This window comes from Muscardinus avellanarius, assembly GCF_963383645.1.
Source record: "Muscardinus avellanarius genome assembly, chromosome: 5".
In the NCBI taxonomy this organism is placed as follows: Eukaryota; Metazoa; Chordata; class Mammalia; order Rodentia; family Gliridae; genus Muscardinus; species Muscardinus avellanarius.
In genome coordinates, this window is record NC_137790.1 from 50,564,290 (window position 1) to 50,583,693 (window position 19,404).

At 36.0% G+C, this 19,404-nt stretch overlaps 1 protein-coding gene across 1 annotated transcript in view; it reads right to left on the reverse strand.

Annotated features, from left to right (window-relative positions):
* ABI3BP (ABI family member 3 binding protein) overlaps positions 1-19,404 on the reverse strand; it is a gene marked incomplete at both ends in the record, with an annotated part of 263,992 nt that overhangs the window by 113,185 nt on the left and 131,403 nt on the right. The window contains 4 exons of the mRNA XM_080696503.1: positions 3,523-3,600; positions 5,182-5,256; positions 6,191-6,262; positions 8,064-8,141. Of these exons, the coding sequence (XP_080552629.1) occupies positions 3,523-3,600; positions 5,182-5,256; positions 6,191-6,262; positions 8,064-8,141 (303 nt within the window). The remainder of the gene's footprint in view (positions 1-3,522; positions 3,601-5,181; positions 5,257-6,190; positions 6,263-8,063; positions 8,142-19,404) is intronic.

The following is a 19,404-nucleotide window of genomic DNA, read 5'->3' on the forward strand; positions in this document are numbered from 1 at the left end:
TTAAAACTAAAAACCTGGTCAAATTTTTATGTTTTTTGTTCTTTTTTATATGGAGAAACTGAAGTTGTGGGATCTATTGGTGATCAAATTTACAATAAAAAATTAACTTTAAATACCAGCCAGACTTGTACAGATTGCTTGAAGTTTCTTATCTATCTAGAAGGCATGTTATCCTAGTAAGAACATTTAATTCTCTGTCTTGTAAAAGCTGTTCTCAAAATTTCAAAGTGAGCTGTAAGCTCTGTTCTACTTTTAACTAGGAGTGGTTTATCGGAAAGAACATTAGAAAAGAAATGAATGGGGTGGAGCTTTTGCTTCTCTACACATTCAGACCTAAGTCCCACATGCATCTCCTTAATAAAAAAGAAAATAATTGTCAGATTCCAGGGACTTCAGAAAGATCAGTATAATACTGTATACATAGCCCTTTGAATCTCTTACAAGAAAACTGCTATGTAAATAAAAATTATCCCAGTGAAATAATCCAATAGCATGTGGATCACATGCACACAAATGCACAATTCATGCAGGGACAGATAGCACTGAGTGCTTTTCTAGAACTTCTTCTATGACAATACTGAGATTGTAGTAAACTGGCCAATGTTCAGTAGAACATGAGACCAATTCTATTGCATCATCAGAAAGACTGAGTTTTTCCTGAACAACTGCCACAAGCACTTAAATATTTCAAAAACCTGGATAACTTCCTTTTTATACAAAATTTATAAATAATTTTACATTCTGGCATGTCACTATAGAGCACATTTTTATGATTTCCTTTACATGCTTTATGGAAAATTAGCTTTGCCAAAGAAATCAAAATCAATCAACCCTACTTAGACATACTTTATAGAAGGTTTAGACAAAATGCAATTCCAAATAATGAAATCATAAAATGTAGCACTAATGAAAAATGAGGGCGACTAGCCTGAAAGTAGAGAAGAATATACCTGATGAACATTTATCTCAAATTTCTTAGGATATTCCAAATTTCAAACATCTTGTTCTACTGTTGCCAGAAACTATTGAAATGACCCAAGAATTTCAATAACCAGCATAAAAGTTAGAATTTCAAATAATCATATCAAAAAGTGGTAGACATCTTTTTGAGAACACTCATGCTAATTGTTTTGGTACAGAATGTTAACATAGCCAACAGCCTAATTAAAGCTACAGCAGAATAAATTTTACAATGATAAATCATATTTAATGGTTGATTTAAAGAAGAGCAGTCATGGAATCTAGAAATTGGCCTGGTACTCACAGGTACGCTGTGGCAATTTCCTGTGGAGCGTCAATGATTTCAAAGAACACTGTTATTAGATGAGATCACTTTGTGATTAAGATGGATCAAGGAAAAACTCAAGACCACTTTGTAATCATGTACAACACAAGTGAAAACACAGACACCAGCCAAAGCACATTCTAGCCAATATGGGTAATTTATGCTTGTTTTTTTTTTATCATCCACAGCTTTGGCTTCATTTTGTTCATCATGCCTTCTACTTAAGAGTTATGAAAATTTCCATTCACAGACTTACTCCCAAATCCAGAGCTAAGTTACACGTTTTTGGGTCCTCCTGCCACTCATTTAACACAAGACAAAAATCCTACAGTAAATCTGTTCTAACATCCTCTAAGAGATCCCCCAGTTCCTTCTAGTTTATGTTCTCAATTACTGCAATGATCAAATAAATGTAGATTTATTCAACTACATGTGGATTCTGCTGGTCTTTGGGTGAAGGGAACTGACATAGTAGATGTCAATCATACTCTGACAGAGAAAGTAAAATTTGTTCAGTTTGCTATAATAATGATATTGATATTAGCTAAAATAACATGGTTTCTTCAAAGGATAAAATAACTAAAAATGAGGCCTAGAGGTTTTGTGAACCATCATTCAATTACTATCTCCATTTCTTGTCGGTTCTGAAAACAATTACAAAAGAAAGCTATACGATTAACTGGGAAACAAAATAAATAAACATACATATTGATATAAAATGAGACATAGAGAGTATCTTATTATAATACAAATTCACTAAAAATCAATCAAAAGAAACAAGAAAGGCTGACATTAATGAAAGAACTGCATAAATATATCAACTCTTAAAATTGCAAATAATGTATGTTTTTATATTTTCATTTGTAATTTAACAAAATTATGAAGGTGGCACAGAATACTTCTATTAGAGTACAAATAGATGTATTGTACATTAGCAGAAATAGAAGATACTTAACTGCCCACTCAATCATCTTCTCTCTCTTTTTATCTCTCATACTGGAGACTGAACATACAGGTATTCTTCCTCCAAGCTACATCCCCAGATCTTTTTTATTTTGAAACAGGGTCTTGCTAAGTTTCTGAGGTTGGCCTGGAACCTATGATCCTCCTTGTCTTAGCCTTCCAAGTACTAGGATTACAGGCATGTGCCACTGTATCCAACTCAATCTTATTTTTAAAATTTATTTAAGAGAAATTAATCTTATATTGATTTGAGACCTACTGCCCTATTATTTGCTATTCCTGTTGATTCATTTCTGCACCATGTAAATCATTACAGAATACAGTGATAAGGTACATTTCAAACCTAAATATCATACAAGTCACCCAGGGGTCTTATTAGATAGCAGATCTGGATTCAATAAATCCAAAGTATTTTCAACACATTTCCATATAACAATACTACTGGTTCAAGAATCATATTAAGCAGCACAGACATACAAACTAAATGTCAAAAGAACAGGCTGGCAAATTTCTTCGGGTAATGCTCATGCCTAAAAACATCAGTTTGTAAATTATTGTTGTAGCTATGACAGGTCCCAACCCTTAATCCAGAGAGGGCTAGGTGTAAGTTCCCTACCAGCCTGAGGTTTCCCTGGCAGTGGGAAGGTAGCTGAATAATGAGCCTGCTTCCTCCTGCATTAACCATTCTCCACACTCTGTCAGGGCAAGACCAAAATATTCCTTTTCTGGGATTAAAAGTAAAGTAGCCTTTTCTATATTGGGGTTTCCTATATGATCTCTTTTTGTCTCTGTGATTATGTAATCTTCACTTCCCAACATGCTCTTCCCAACCCCTCATGCTTGGTTCAACTCAGACTTTATGCATAATTCACGTTCTAGGCATTACAATTTCTATCATGCACATAGTAAGCTCTCAAATTCTTGTTGAATTATTTTTACTAAAATAGAAACAAATATCTACCTGTAAGAGAAATATTAAATTCATATTGTTAAATCAGACTCATTATGTATTTCTTATTTTTGTTACTGCTCTCACATCACTAAAGAGATACCTAGAAAATCAGCCAATTCACAGTTTATTCTAGCCAGACTTCTAACTATATATCCAGAAATTAACACATCTATCTTTAGAACAAATATAAAACCATTTTACTTAGATCTAAGTAGATAATACAGGTTCATCTACGAAGGTTTCCATTTCCTGTAAGATACTGATAAGCAGTTAAGTAACCTATAAAAATAGAAACATTTTTTAAGGAAAAGAACTCAATTACCAGTTTGAGGCTGTACAAATGTAGAATCTTCATCAGATATTTTAGCTGTAGGCACTATCCATGGCTTTTCACTTGAAGCTACATTGGGAAGAAATAGAATTAGCTGACTATTTTAAGAACAGAAATAGGTTACCAGTATGGTTAAGTGGCAAACAGAATACTGCAATAAAAAGCTCATACAGATCCTATCAAAAGAAGAAACTGACATACACTCATCCAGAGAGCATGTGATTCATGATGAGGGAGAGACCAGAGCTTGGTGTCATTCTCTTTACAGAAAATAAATCAACTGGGTTACATGGAATTAACAGACTAATATTTTTTACTGAATTTGAAAAAATTTAATCAAATGAGATTTTTCTCTTCAACCAAATCAACCATGTATTTGCTTGAGTTAACTGAATTGTTAGTTCACTGAGGTTTGTAGAGCCAAAGCCAGTGAATGTTGTCTGTGCATCCCATGGAACTAAGTAATCACCACTCAAGGATTATTTTTTTTCTTCTCAGTCCCGGGTTTCAGGCAAGCTAGGTCAGTGCTCTACTAATGGGCTAATTCTCAGCCTAATACCCACATTCTTTTTTTGTGTGTGTGGTACTGGGATTCCTGGAAGCCCTTCTACCTCCAGGCTACACTCCCAGACCTTTTTTTAAAATTAATTTTATCTGGAAACAGGGTCTCTCAGGCCAGCGAGACTGGCTTCAAATCTGCGCCATCCTCCTGTCTCTCCCAGCCTCCCAAGCGCGGGGATTACAAGCGTGCACCACCACGCCCGGCTAATACCCACATTCTTAACATAGGATATAAGATGCATTTATTACCCAAACTGCCCCAAGGTTTCTCAAAAGGGAAGGGTGTTTTTACATCAGGAAATTCTGGAAGCCTTTTGGGAGCTGTAATGAAACACACAAGTATAGTTATGACCTGAGGTATAAGTGACAGATAAGGAAAGACTAAAAAATTCCAGCTTGCAAAAATCAACAAACATAAGAGGACAATTATTTTATGTCAAGCAATGAATTTTTAGTAGTATTTCTTATTGCAATGCAAAATAATATAATTTATTTTCAAATTTTCAAAATAAAGTCTCTAAATTTGAGGTATTTGGGCTTTTAATAAATTAGTTACTTGATATCTTCAGCTGTGTTTATGTGTGCTCTTGGGGATGTTTCATTTAAATTTGAACCAAGTACCAAACACAGCTGAAGTAGGAAATACCCATCTGATAGTTTTTAAAAATAGAATTTACATAAATTTATATGACTTTATATAAACTCTATGTTTATATTGTACTCATAATTCTAAGGAGTCTACAGAAATATGTCAAGAGAGACAACGTAAAAACATTTAGGAATATACAGAAAATATCAATTTGTTCAGTGACATGATGATTCTGAATGAAAGTAATAAAAATAATACAAAAATATGACCATAAAATACGAATGGATTGGTCATAAGGAGGGTCTTTTTAAGATCCTTAATTTTGAAGATTTTTATCATATTTAAGGGCTTGCATACTGGCGATTTCATGGTTCTATAAACCATTTCTTCCTTTTCTTGTGTGAGGAGATCACTTTGAATGAATTAGTCTAAAGACTTGTACCAAACATGCATCAAGATTTTCAGATAATAACAAAGCTGCAGTGTTCAACGATTTTTACCTAGAGTGCTCAGCGGCAATTCCAACTTAGATATTAGAGTAGTTTGTAATACGTCCACGGTCCTTTCGCTGACCACTGCAATAAAGAATGATGCAGCTAGCATTATTTGATGTTTTGGTTTAGCCATAATCATGCATGCTATGCTTTATAACAGACTCTTGTGTAAGAAGCAGTTGATGCCTCTCATAGAAATAAGTGACTTTCAAACCTAGAAAAACTGCATAGCTCTTAAAATTTAAAGGAGCATGTTCAGAAGATCAGCATCACAAGAGTGGAACAAAATGCATGCTGCTCCCTTGCTTCATGGCAAGAGAAACAATAAAACTCAGATTTTCTTGTGTAAAAGAGCAGCTAACATTAGTAACATGAAAATCTTATTTAAAAGCATGACACTTGCTTGGCGTGGTGGCGCATGCTTGTAATCCCCGCGCTCGGGAGGCAGAGACAGGAGGATCCTGCAGGTTGGAAGCCAGCCGCGCTGGCTTAAGAGACCCTGTTTCCAAATAAAAATATAAAAATGGGTCTGGGAGTTTAGCCCGGAGGTAGAAGGGTTTCCAGGAACCCCAGTACCACACACACACACACACACACACACACACACACACACACACACAAGCATGACACTTTGGGAGATTCTTCCCAAGTTTGGTAGGCAAAAGACTCTGCAAAGCCAACCTAAGTAGAAAGCCCAGTCAAGACCTCAGGTTTTCCCCTGGAAGTTGAAAGTTTGGCATTTTATCTATCCAACCCAAGAGACTGCTTAAAAGGGGCATGCTATTTGCAGCTAGCATCCAGATCTACCTAGAACAGTATGTTGTTAAGTCTTCAATAGAATTGGTCCAAGACATAGACAGGTTACTTCCAAGAATCAGTGAAAAAGAGAAAGAGACAGAGAGTGGAGAGAGGCAAGGGAGGGAGAAGCAGGCTAAAACAGTAGGCTTATTTTTCGATGAATATTGGGATGGGTTTCTTTTTTTTTTTAAGAAAAGAAAAAAGTTTTTAGAATTACCTAGTGTTTCTGAAACATCTAATGCACTAGACACAGTGGGTTTAGTGGTTCTTGGAACTGTTTCAGGAGTCACTGAAAGGTTGAAAAAAGAAGACAACTTACCAACCAATTATGATGAAGCAACCAAAGATCAAGAAACACCATTTCATGGCTCTTAGAATTGATAGTAAAATGAGAGACCATTTCTTTTCAGTTTCTAAGATTAATGACTCCCAGGTCCTGGGCTGACTTCCTCCCAACACATCCTTTCTAGGTTTTGTCCACTTTCTATACACTTCACAAAAACATACCCAACTGACCTCCATCAAAGTACTTATCGGATTGATTATTATTTTTGTCTTCATTTTTCTTTATCCCTAGGACTCAGTGCAATGCTTACAGCAAACAAACACATAACAGTTTATAAAATAAATGAGCAAATAAAAGAATGGCCCAGTGCTAAAAGGTTTACTTAGAGCTATTTTATTATAAGACTTCTCTCTCAAACCGTAATCAACCTATAAAGCTTGGCACTAGGTTGAAATTGGGATTGGGATTCAAATGCCCAGCCACAGGGCTGTTCAACTGCTAGCTAGCTCAAAGGCAAGGAAGAGCTTAGGTAAGTAGTTTTAGAGAAATAAGAACCGTGGCCACTGAGATCTGGAATGCATTGTGAGTTAGAAAGTCCTAGAATTTTACAGGGCAAGGCTATGAAATAAACACAATGCTGAATAATAAGTTGCGGTGGTTGCCCAAGTATTTCTGAAGTGGAAAATTCTGAGGGGGGTGTTGGCAGAAAATTAAGCAATCTGTGGACTCTCATCAGACATTGTGCCAAGAGAAGAAAGTGTAACTTGGAAAATGGGGTAGAATCTTTGAGGCACAAAAGGACTTGGAATCACCCACCGGGTCATTCATGCCTGTGCTTGTCATAGTATTGACCAGTTATGGTAAAATCAGAAATTCCATCCACATGGGTTATTCCAGCAGTTTAAGTAGCTTCAATTTCTACTCCTTGAAGGTGCAGATGAAGGCCCATCCCTTGTATGGGCAGGGAAAGACTCACTTGCTCTGTCAGAAATATTTGTACTTCAATCTGTTTCTTGGAGTTATTTTATTACTCTCTCAATCTTATCTTCTCTGGACCAACAACAAGTCCAAGAGGTTAGTACAAAGTAAATATTACCAATATATTAAGCTATGGCAATTTTATGGATTAAAAAATTCACTTCAGATCAAAATTACTTTGCTAAATGTGGGGAATTCTTCCCAGAGGCTTTTGCTTCAAGTCCTGGACAAGGTGGTACTGCTCTGGCAAACACTCTGCATTTCAGAGATTAATGTGTCCCCAGTGGGCCGATTAGGTAGTTTCGTTCAGAGAAGAAACACTGTTTGTTAATAACAATGACAAACTATGGGGAAAATGCTTACTGCCTTTATCCTTTAAAACATAGTCACTATTATATATTCTTTACTACTAGGGTTGTTAATAACCCAGGAACATTTCTTTCTAAATTATTCCATAGCTTTCAAGCTATGGATTTGGGAGCGATATAAAGCATTTTGTTACACTGACCACTTATGAAAGGGAAGCAATTAAAAAAAGGTGATCTCAGGCTTTAATAGAAAAGCACTAAAATTGTGCTATTACATTTCAGTGTAAAATGATTTCAGTGTTGAAGTTAGTAACTTTCATATAAAGTAAAAAACACACTTTATATACTGCACATAGAGTATATGGTTCAGTAGTTCATTTTTCATCTTTCTTTTCCCAAACATTAAAGGAATTTTCTATCAGCTCTTCACTGAGAAAAGATATAGGCTTATCAATCACTCGCTTTGAAAAAAAGACAAGTTATTTCTTTTCTCAGTGCGGACACTAGTATCTCATTACCTGTTATGGGCTGTGCCAGGATCTTTTCAACCTCTGGTGTTTTAGACTCAGCAGGTAATGCCAAGGTTTCATTCTTAGCTGAAAATAAGAGAATAAACGTTTGCCTCAGTTCCTCATGGTTCAGAGTAAAAAAAAAAATACCATATCCCAAATATAATCAAGTAATACACTACTATTCTTAAAAATGTAATCTATGCATATCCTTTTTCACCAGCCAGTCAACTTTATATTTCTACCAGGAATTAGTATGAATAGAAGACAGCTTTCAATATTCTTTCCTAATAAGCTTAGCTGATTTTGTAAGATCTGGATTGGTACTGGAATGAAGAAAAAACCACCAACAACATATAACTTAGATAAGTCATAAGTCTTGTTATTCTGATTCATAAATAGGGTTTCTTTCTTTTTTTTTTTTTTTTTTTTTTGGTGGTACTGGGGGTGGAACCCAGAGGCTTTCTACCTCTGGGCTATACTCCCAGACCATTTTTATAGTTTATTTGGAAACAGGGTCTCACGAAGTTGCTGAAAGCCTCACTAAGTAGCTGAGGCTGGCTTTGAACCCATGCAATCCTCCTGTCTCAGCCTCCCAAGCGCAGGGATTACAAGTGTGCGCCACCACACCCTATAAATAGGGTTTCTGGAAGGCATAGTTTGTACTGAAAATATTCCTCAGAATTTAATATTTAAGTACTAATTTATTTTTTAAATCAATAAACAGAAACTTTCCACTATTATCTGTGGTAAAATAAAATGTAACAGTTTTGCAACACATTTTTTTTTAAAAAAAGAAAAACAAGTTATTTGGAAAAATTGGTGTCAAAAATAAATTTCCAACAGTAAATTTTATGTGAGCCACATGTTAAAATAGAGCTTTTCTTTCAGTCTCTGTGAAGTTCAGTGTAAAAAATGAAATCATGCTGGGCGTGGTGGCGCACACTTGTAATCCCTGCACTTGGGAGGCGGAGACAGGAAGATTGCGCAGGTTCAAAGCCAGCCTCACTGGCTTAAGAGACCCTGTTTCCAAATAAAAATATAAAAAGTAGGTGTCTGGGAGTGAAGCCCAGAGGTAGAAGGGTTTCCAGGAACCTCAGTACCACAAAAAAAAAAAAAAAGAAAGGAAAGAAAAGAAATTTTTCCCCTTTTTTCTCTTTTTTCCTCTCATACAACTATTTGTGGATCTTCCTTCTAATTTTTTTTTTGGGGGGGGTGGTACTGGGGGTGGAATCCAGGGGCTTTTCTACCTCTGGTCTATACTCCCAGACCTATTTTATGCTTTATTTGGAAACAGGGTCTCACTAAGTTGCTGAGAGCCTCACTAAGTAGCTGAGGCTGGCTTTGAACCTGTGCAGTCCTCCTGTCTCAGCCTCCCAAACACTGGGATTACAAGTGTGCGTCACCACACCTGGCTTCCTTCTAAATTTTTGGTGTTCTTTTTCAAAGAAACTATATTCCTAAACTAGAATTTCCCGGTAGTTAAGACATTCCCCAATTCTAAAATGTACTTGGGATTAGCTCTATTCAATTATTTAGCACGCTGAATCAGTGACCTGCTTCCAATATTTTGAACCAGTCTAGTGGTATGAAAGAATTTATGCATCACTGAGATAGCCTGATCATGCCACTTAGAGCTAACTAAACCATCAGATAGGACTTTTTTAAAGTCCCAAGGCTAGACAGAACTCAGATTTGTCAGCTTTGACACTATTACCATTTGAGGCTGGATAGAATTTTTTAGACTGGGGGCCCTGTTCACGGTGGAATGGTGAGCAGCATTTCTGGCCTCTGTCCATTGGAGTCCAATGGCACTTCCACAGTGTAACAACCAAATGTCTCTAGACACTACCAGATATACTCTGGGGGAATTGTCAGCTATTAATAACTATTCATCTAATTTGCTTTCCCAAACTTTTTTTACATGGAAATTTTGTGACCTTCTGCAGTTCATATAACACTTGTAAACATTTTCTTCTTTTCAGTAAATATGGGCATAAAATATTTATTTACTCCTAATTAACTTAAAGGTAAATAAATACCACTAATTATCTAACAATCAATTTTTATTTTATTTTATTTTTACTGTTTTGGTGGTACTGGGGTTCCTGGAAACCCTTCTACATCCCGGCTATACTCCCAGACCTATTTATTATATTTTTATTTGGAAACAGGGTCTCTTAAGCCAGCGAGGCTAGCTTCGAACCTGCACGATCCTCCTGTCTCCACCTCCCAAGCACGGGGATTACAAGCGTGCACCACCATGCCCAGCTAACAATCAATTTTTTAATACATGTGATGGGGGTGATTCCTACAGAGAGTTTATTTTCAGGCACAATTTATTTTTTTTAAACAATTTTTTAATTGAACATAAATAGTATACATTTACACTATATTTGGTGCCCTCTCCCCCCCCCGCCCCCGTTTTCTCTTCCCCCCCACCAATGGTTGTCCAGGTTAACCATGTCTTATTCATAATTTTACACATGTTCAGGTGTAGACCCTCATTAATCAAGATCGGCCTTTCTCCTCTCCTATCTTTCCATTAAAACTTAGTATTTCCCCTCTAATATCTGGGGTCCTACTGGTATCCTTTGTGTTTTCTAGTTTGGGCATATTAGAGGAAACATGTGTATCTTCTCCTTCTGTGCTTGGCTGATCTCACTTAACATGATGTTCTCCAGGGCTTTCCATCTTCTTGCAAATGATATAATTTTGTTCTTCTTTATGGCTGAATAGAATTCCATTGTGTGTATTTCCCACAGTTTTGCTATCCATTCATCTGTTGATGGTGATCTGGGTTGGTTCCATATTTTGGCTATTACAAATTGTGCTGCTATGAACAGAGGTATGCATATGTTGCTGTATTTCTCTGAATTCAACCCCTTTGGAAATATACCCAGGAGTGGTATAGCTGGATCATATGGTGGATCTATTCCCACCTTTCTTAGGAATCTCTACACAGATCTCCATAGTGGCTGAACTAGTTTGCATTCCCACCAACAGTGTAAAAGAGTTCCTCTTTCCCCACATCCTTGCCAGCATTTGTTGTTGTTTGATTTCTTTATGCTTGCTACTCTGACTGGGGTTAGATGGAATCTCAGTGTAGTTTTGATTTGCATCTCCTTGATGGCCAGTGATGAAGAACATCTTTTCATGTATCTATTAGCCCTTTGTATCTCTTCTTTTGTGAAGTGTCTATTTAGTTCATTTGCCCAATTCTTGATTGGGTTGTTTGTTTTGCCAGTGTAGAGTCTTTTGAGCTCTTTGTATACTCTGGATATTAGCCCCCTATCAGAATGGTGGCTGGTAAAGATCCTTTCCCATTCTGTAGGCTTCCTCTTTAGGTTATTGATAGTTTCCTTTGATGAGAAGAAACTTTTTAGTTTGATGTTATCCCACTTGTTTATTCTTGCTTTAATTTCCTGAGCTTTGGAGTTTTGTTGAGAAAGTTACTGCCTGTGCCAATATGTTGTAGTGTTGAACCTATGTTCTCCTCTACTAACTTCACAGTCTCAGGTCTAATTTCTAAGTCTTTGATCCATCTTGAGTTGATTCCTGTGTTAGGTGAGATATAGGGGTTTAGATTCATCTTTTTACAAATGGTTAGCCAGTTCTCCCAGCACCACTTGTTGAAAAGACTGTCTTTTCTCCAGCATATGTGTTTGGCCCCTTTGTCAAAGATTAATTGACTAAAGATGTGTGGGTTTGTTTCTGTATCTTCTATTCTAATCCACTGGTCAGTATATCTGTTTTTGTGCCAGTACCATGCTGTTTTTACTACTATTGCTCTATAGTATAGTTTGAAGTCTGGGATTGTAATGCCTCCTGCGTGTTTCTTGTTATTGAGAATTGCTTTGGCTATTCTAGGTCTTTTCTTTCTCCATATGAAGTTCATGATTGATTTTTCTAGGTCTCTGAAGAATGTCATTGGTATTTTAATGGGAATTGCATTGAACCTATAGATCAGTTTTGGCAGAATGGCCATTTTGATGATATTTATTCTCAGGCACAATTTAAAACAATTATAATAGGTGTTAAAAGGCTAATACACTTGCCACCTATTGTCAAGTACGTGTTTTATAAGTGGCACAGCCAGTTTGCACAACAGAAACAGTTGATATCATTGTTCAAATTCATATGGCAGGACATAAAGAGCTCTTTCTGTCCTAATTAAAAATATAGACACAGCATAATTTAAAAATCCTAATTTTCACTAGTATTTTTTCCTAATGTATTTTGTAGACATAGCTTTTGTTTAAAATTATTGTGATAGTAACATGTGAAGAAATATTACGATTAAAAATTCTTCATAAGCTCTGGTTCTGATTCCAGATATCAAAATATCAGAACCATAGCTCATGAAGAATTTTTAATATTTTCAATTTTTTTCCAATATATCAGAACCAGAGCTCATGTTCTCAGAGATTCTTTACCTAAGCGCTCTCTCTCTCTCTCTCTCTCTCTCTCTCTCTCTCTCTCTCTCTCTCTTTCTCTCTCTCTCTCTTTTTAAACTTTAGATCCTAGGCATTCACAGTGATCTAAATTGCTTTAGCTCCTTATATTCAATACCTGCCCTTAGTTTCCAATTACATTCATTGGAATTTAGGCTATTAATTAAAAAAGCAAACTACCTTCCCAAGAGATACTTATATTACTTATACATCACTAATTTCTTACTAAAGGTATTCAGTATGTCTAAATGTAGCATTTCAGATACATCAGAAAAACTGGGAGAAGGGGAAGATATTTAAATGGGGGACTCTTGATATCTTGACCCATAACTGTTCACCTACACTATATACAACTGTAGTCTTGGTAAGAGGAAAATAAGATGCATCCAAATACAGCCTAAAACTCGGAAAATTTCTTTTCATCCATTATCCTTCTGTACCTTTTCAGTACAGTTGTTTCCTTTAATTTTTGGCAGGCTATGTCTTGACTTTGGCAAATTCTTTGACTATCCCTGAGAGATGTGTGTGTAATACTAGCTTTCTTGTTTATTTCTCTCATTATTCACACCATGTGTTCTTAGAACAAAAATTATTACATCTCTTAATATCTCGTGATGGGCTCTGCTGGAATAGAAATATTATTTTTAGGATGTATTCTCTCAAAAATATGACTTTTCTGAATTGCAGGGATAATTAATTTCAGGAAAGTTTATTTCTCCCTTGATAGTATTTAAAACTGTTTATGCCCACACTCTATTTGTAGAAAGCCATTTCTGCAGAGCAAAGGAAATAATGAACAAAATCAAAAGCAGTCTATGAAATAGGAGAAAACATTTGCAAGCCATTTATCTGGTAAGGACTCAAAATCCAAAACAAATAAAGAACTCATACAACTTGGTTAGGCTCTATAGTACAGTGTGATGACTATTATTGATGATAATTAATTGTGCCAAAGCTGCTAGTAGAGAGGATTCTGAATGGTCTCAAAAAATTATATATATCTGAGGTGATAGGCCAAACACACATCCAATGCATGTATTGAAATGTCACACTGTTCCCCATAAATAAGTCAAATTATTATGCATCTATTCAAAATATTTTATATTTTAAAAATATTAGAAAAACTCCCAAATACCCTGATCAAAAATGAGCAGAGAAGCCGGGCATGGTGGTGCACACTTGTAATCCCTGTGCTTGGGAGGCAGAGACAGGAGGATCGCGCAGGTTCGAAGCCAGCCGTGCTGGCTTAAGAGACCCTGTTTCCAAATAAAAATATAAAAATAGGCCTGGCAGTGTAGCCCGGAGGTAGAAGGGCTTCCAGGAACCCCAGTACCACCAAAAAGAAGAGAGAGAGAGAGAGAGAGAGAGAGAGAGAGAGAGAGAGAGAGAGAGAGAGAGAGAGAGACTCTTTTTCCAAACAAAAAATATAAAATGGGGTCTGGAAGTGTAGCTTTGAGGTAGAAGGGTTCCATCCCCAGTACCACCAAAAGAAAAAAAAGCAGAGACCTGAATGGACATTTCTCCAAAGAAGATATAAAAATAGTCAATACCACTAGTTGATAGGGAAATGCTAATTAAAACTACAATGAGATATTTTGTCACTCCTATTAGAATGGCTGTTAAGAAAAACAAGAGATAACAAGGATGTAGTGAAAAGGGGAACACTTATACATTGTTAGTAGAATATAAACTTGTACCAGCATTATGAAAAGCAATACAAAACTGACTCAAAAAATTAAAACTGGAACTATGATTTGACTTAGCCAGCAATCCTTCTGAGGGTTACATGTCCAAAGGAAATAAAATCAGCACTTCAGTGATATCTACATTCCCATATTCATTGTGGCATTATCATAATAGCCAATATATATAAACAGCCTAAATGTTTATTGCAGATGAATGGATAAAGAAATTATGGTATAAATACCCAATGGAGCCGGGCATGGTGGCGCACGCTTGTAATCCCTGCACTTGGGAGGAAGAGACAGGAGGATCACGCAGGTTTGAAGCCAGCCACACTGGCTTAAGAGACCCTGTTTCCAAAATAAAAAGTATAAAAAAATAGGTCTGGGAGTGTAGACCTGAGGTAGAAGGGTTTCCAGGAACCCCAGTACCACCCCCCCACACACAAATACCCAATGGAATATTGGATTTTTTAAATGAAGAAGATTATGCTATTTGTAACAACATGGATGAACCTGGAGAACATTATACTAAGTGAAATAATCCAGGCACATAAAAATACTGTATAAACTCATTTAAATACAAAATAATTTCTTAAAAATCAAATGCATATCCCGGGTGTGGTGGTGCATGTTTGTAATCTCAGTATTTGGGAGGCTGAAACAAGAGGATCACAGTGTTATAATCAGCCTCAGCTACTTAGTGAGGCACTCTGAAACTTAGTGAGAGTTTGTTTCAAAATAAAGAATAATAAATAGAACTCAGGTTGTAGTTTGGCAGTAGAATGCCCCTGAGTTCAATCTTTAGTACCACAAAAATATCAAATACATAAAGAATAAAATAGGAGTTACCAAGGGTGGGGTATAGGAGAGGGCAAGAGGAAATGTAGGACAAAGAGTAAAAAGTATATATGCAGAGTTTAAGGTCAGGTATTGTGATGCCTCCTGCATGGTTTTCATTGCTGAGAATTGCTTTGGATATTCAGAGTTTTTTGTTCTTTTATGTGAAATTTAGGACTGACTTTTCTAAACAGTGTTGTATTGGCACAAAATCAGACACAGAGACCAATGAAACAGAATAGAAGATACAGAAACACATCCGAACACTTATAGCTAGTTGATTTTCAACAAAGGTGCCAAAAGCCTAAATTGGAGAAAAGATAGCTTCTCTAACAAATGGTATTGGGAAAAATGGTTATCTATTTGTAGAAAAATGAAATTAAAACTCTGCTCCTTGTCTTGCACAAGAGTCAACTCAAGACCTGGAAATTAGACCAAAAACTAAAATTTCTAGAGAAGGGTTTAAGTCCAACATATAGGTACAGGTAGACATTTTCTCAATAAGACCCCCAAGGTAAACAACAAAGATTTTTTTTGTGTGGGTCTGGGGATGGAACCCAGGGGCATTTGACCTCCGAACTACACCCCCTGCCCTATTTTTTATTTTTTATTTTGAAACCGGTTCTCACTGAGTTGCAGAGGCCTCACTTAAGTAGCTGAGGCTGTCTGCGAACCGCGATCCTTCTGTCTCAGCCTCCCGGATGCTGGGATTACAAGCATGCGCCACCACACCCAGCTACAACAAAGATTATTAACAAATAGGATTGCATTAAAATAAAGTTTTTTCATCAAAGAAAAACATCAAGCATCTAAAGAGAGAGTCTACCAAATGGGAGAAGATATTTGCCTCTGATAGAGGACTAATATATAGAATACACAACTAAATAGACACCACAAAATACAAATGGCCAATAAGTATATGAAAAAAATGTTCAGCATAATTAGCAAATGGAAATACAAATCAAAACTACACTGAGATTCTGTCAAACCCCAATCAGAACAGCAATCATTAAGAAGTCAAACAATAATAAACACTGGTAAGGATGTGGAGAAATAGTAGCCCTTAGATACTGTTGGTGGGATTGTAAACTGGTACACCTGCTATAGAGATCAGTGTAGAGATTACTCAGAGAACTGGGAATGGACCCACCATATGACCCAGATAGTCCTGGGTATCGTTCCAAAGGGACTGAAGTCAGAATATCATAGTAATACATGTGTGTCCATGTTTATAGCAGTAAGATTCATAATTATGGCAACAACCTAAGTGCCCATCAATAGATAAATGTATTATAAAATTATAGGATAGATATACACACAATGAAATTCTATTTAGCAACAAAAAAGAAAAAAATTATATCATTTGTAGAAAAATGGAAGAACAGTAGGTTAAGTGAGATTAGCCAGACTCAGAAATTGAAGGGTCATATGTTTTCTCTCATATGAAGAAGCTAAGAAGCACCCGGGATGCAAGAGGGAATTCAGATAATGGAGGAGAAACCCCAGTGGAGCCAGGGAGATGGACATTGTCTACGTATGTGAGGATACCAATGTCAATCTCAAATCATATATGGAGAAGGGGGTAGTGAGGTGGGAGCCAGGGGAAAGCCCACCAAATGCTGTGTGCATATATGAAACCATCACTATAAATGTATAAAAATGTATAGATGTGTAGGATGAATAAGTTCAGAAATATATGGTACAACATAAAGACTATAGTTCTAATATCATATTATCTACTAGAAGTCTGTTAGAAGACTTTTATCACACACAGTAAAGGGTAACTAAGCAATAGGATGAATAGGGTTTTTTTAGCTTAACTACATTAATTCACTTTATATAGGTATTATCAAAACATCATACCTTCATTATCTACAATAAAAATTTAAAATTAATGTAGTTGTTTTTTAAAATGTAAATTTATTTATTTTTAAATTTATCCTCTGACATCCTCCCACTTCCCCCTTCCTCCTTCCCCATGAAAACGTGACCTGTTAAGATGATACATTTAATTGCTGGGATATTCACTGGATTTACTGGGCATTTTCAAATTTATTGAGTATCAAGATCTTTAATGCAGAATAAATTTTTGTATTAAATTTAAGACAAGTGTTTGTCCAGAAACACTTACTAAAAATATACTTGCATGTTTTCATTATTTGTGGTTATTATTTTCATTTAATTTTTTTTTCTTTGGTGGTACTGGGGATGGAACCCTTCTACCTCCGGGCCACACTCCCAGACCTATTTTATATTTTATTTGGAAACAGGGTCTCATAAGCCAGCGAGGCTGACTTCAAAGCTGCGTGATCCTCCTGTCTCCGCCTCCCAAGTGCAGGGATTACAAGTGTGTGCCACAACGCCTGGCTATTTTCATTTAATTTTTGATTAAAAGAATTCACGCAGGTTTCTATCACTCTGAACCTAATTATGATAATTACAATAGACTGATAAAAGTATATTAAATAAAAATACAATAATAAAACCCTGCAGACCAGTGCTTTTTATGAATATAGATATATAAATTCTTAACAATATTAGCAAATGGAACTAAGCAATAAAATAATTATAAAAGTAAAATAATAAAATAACTATCCTAAAATTTTAATCATACCAGAAAAACAAAAACAAACATAAAGTATAATATAATTTTCTAAATTATAGAAAGCAAGGAAGAAGCTGAATTGTTATTAGGGCAGCATGTAAAACTACAAAAACAAGGGCTATCATTCAAGACTATATAATATAACATCACATCTTCCAGTTCAATAGCAACAGCAGTGATGTGGAAAAGGATTCTGCTCATCTGAGTATCCTTCACAAACCCTAGTCTTTGTAGTTTTGATAATATATTAGGGACCAAATTAATAAGCGATTGGCTAGGTCCTTTTTCCCTTCTTCCAAGAAAGTCCTTCTCAGGAAAAGTCTCTGGGTAGAGAAGTGAGTCCAAGAGTTCTGGATTATGGCTCTTCCAAACTTGGTTCACTGACTAACTGAATTTGGAAGCTTCTTGCAGCACTACCATTAACAAAACTACAGTTGACCAACAGGATTGATAGCTGATATCCAAATTAATTGAAATTCAGAGTCATTTATGTTCCTGGAGGTAATTTAGACTCTAGGACTGATAGTATTTTTTTTCAGTAAAAATTTAAAGGTTGCATAAAATCACAAAGATATTGGCAAACATTTTCATATTTTAGTAAGATGGTGATATATAAGTTTTGAAAATCTAAGTTTAAAGTCCAAAATGCCCCAATTAAATGTTCTACTACATGCCTAAGATTTTAAGTTTCTTAAAATAGGCAGCTAAGAAGAACTTAAGAGTGCAATTTTTAAAACTCTTATCTAGTGGCCTACCATTGAATAAGTGAAATAATAATAATAATTCCCACATCCTGATAATACTGTTTATGCAAAGTTAAATGTCTATATATTTAAAAAGAAAATGGAAAGACAGAAACTTCTGTTTTTAATTTTCTTTTAACTTAAGTAGTGTGGCACTGTGTGAACAAAACTGAACACCTCCACATAACACTACTCCCCAAAAAGAAGAAAACTTTTAAAAAAGAAAAGAAATGCGCAAAAAATGTTTGGTACATCATTAGATTTGGCATTTTCCCTCAACAAATCCCCAGTGCATAGAGGAAGAAGGAAACCATAGAATGGAATTCTTAAATCTAGACTTCTCCAGCAGTTACTTGTTAGAACATCAAGGGGACCCTCTCAGGGGTGTGGGCTCTTTATAGCAGGTCATCCCTGGCCTGACTTTGAGAGTATGCCTACTTAAGACCCCAGTCTGCTATTATTTTCCACAGTATTTTTAAAAGTTATAATTATTAACATATATCAATTGTACTAATTAATGGTACTTCCTGTGATATTTCCATACATGTATACATGAGACATAGATATGTCTACCTGCATGAACTTATACCCTCTACGCCCTTCCGTACTCTCCTACCCTTTCCAGTATCTAATAATCCCTTTTCTACTTTCAGGTTTTAAAGTTTCCACAAGATGTATTCCAGACAGGTTAGAGGATGTTTTTTAAAGTGTGTTTCCTGGACCAGCACCTGGACTTGTTAGAAATGCAAATTCTCAGGGCCCAGCCCACATCTACTCAATCAGTCTCTGGGGTAAGTCCTAGCAGCCTGTGTGTTCATAAGCCCTCCAGGTGCTTTTGATACTCAATCAAGTTTGAGATACTCTGCTATAGGGTCAACTCAGAGTCTAATTGGATAATCAAATACAGCAACTAACTCAGTGCAGTGACCCCATAAGCATTCCCCGGTCCCTCGATGGATTTTGCTAATGCTTTTAAAATTTATGTTTGATTTTTTTAAACATTGAAATTATATCCAACTCTTTCTA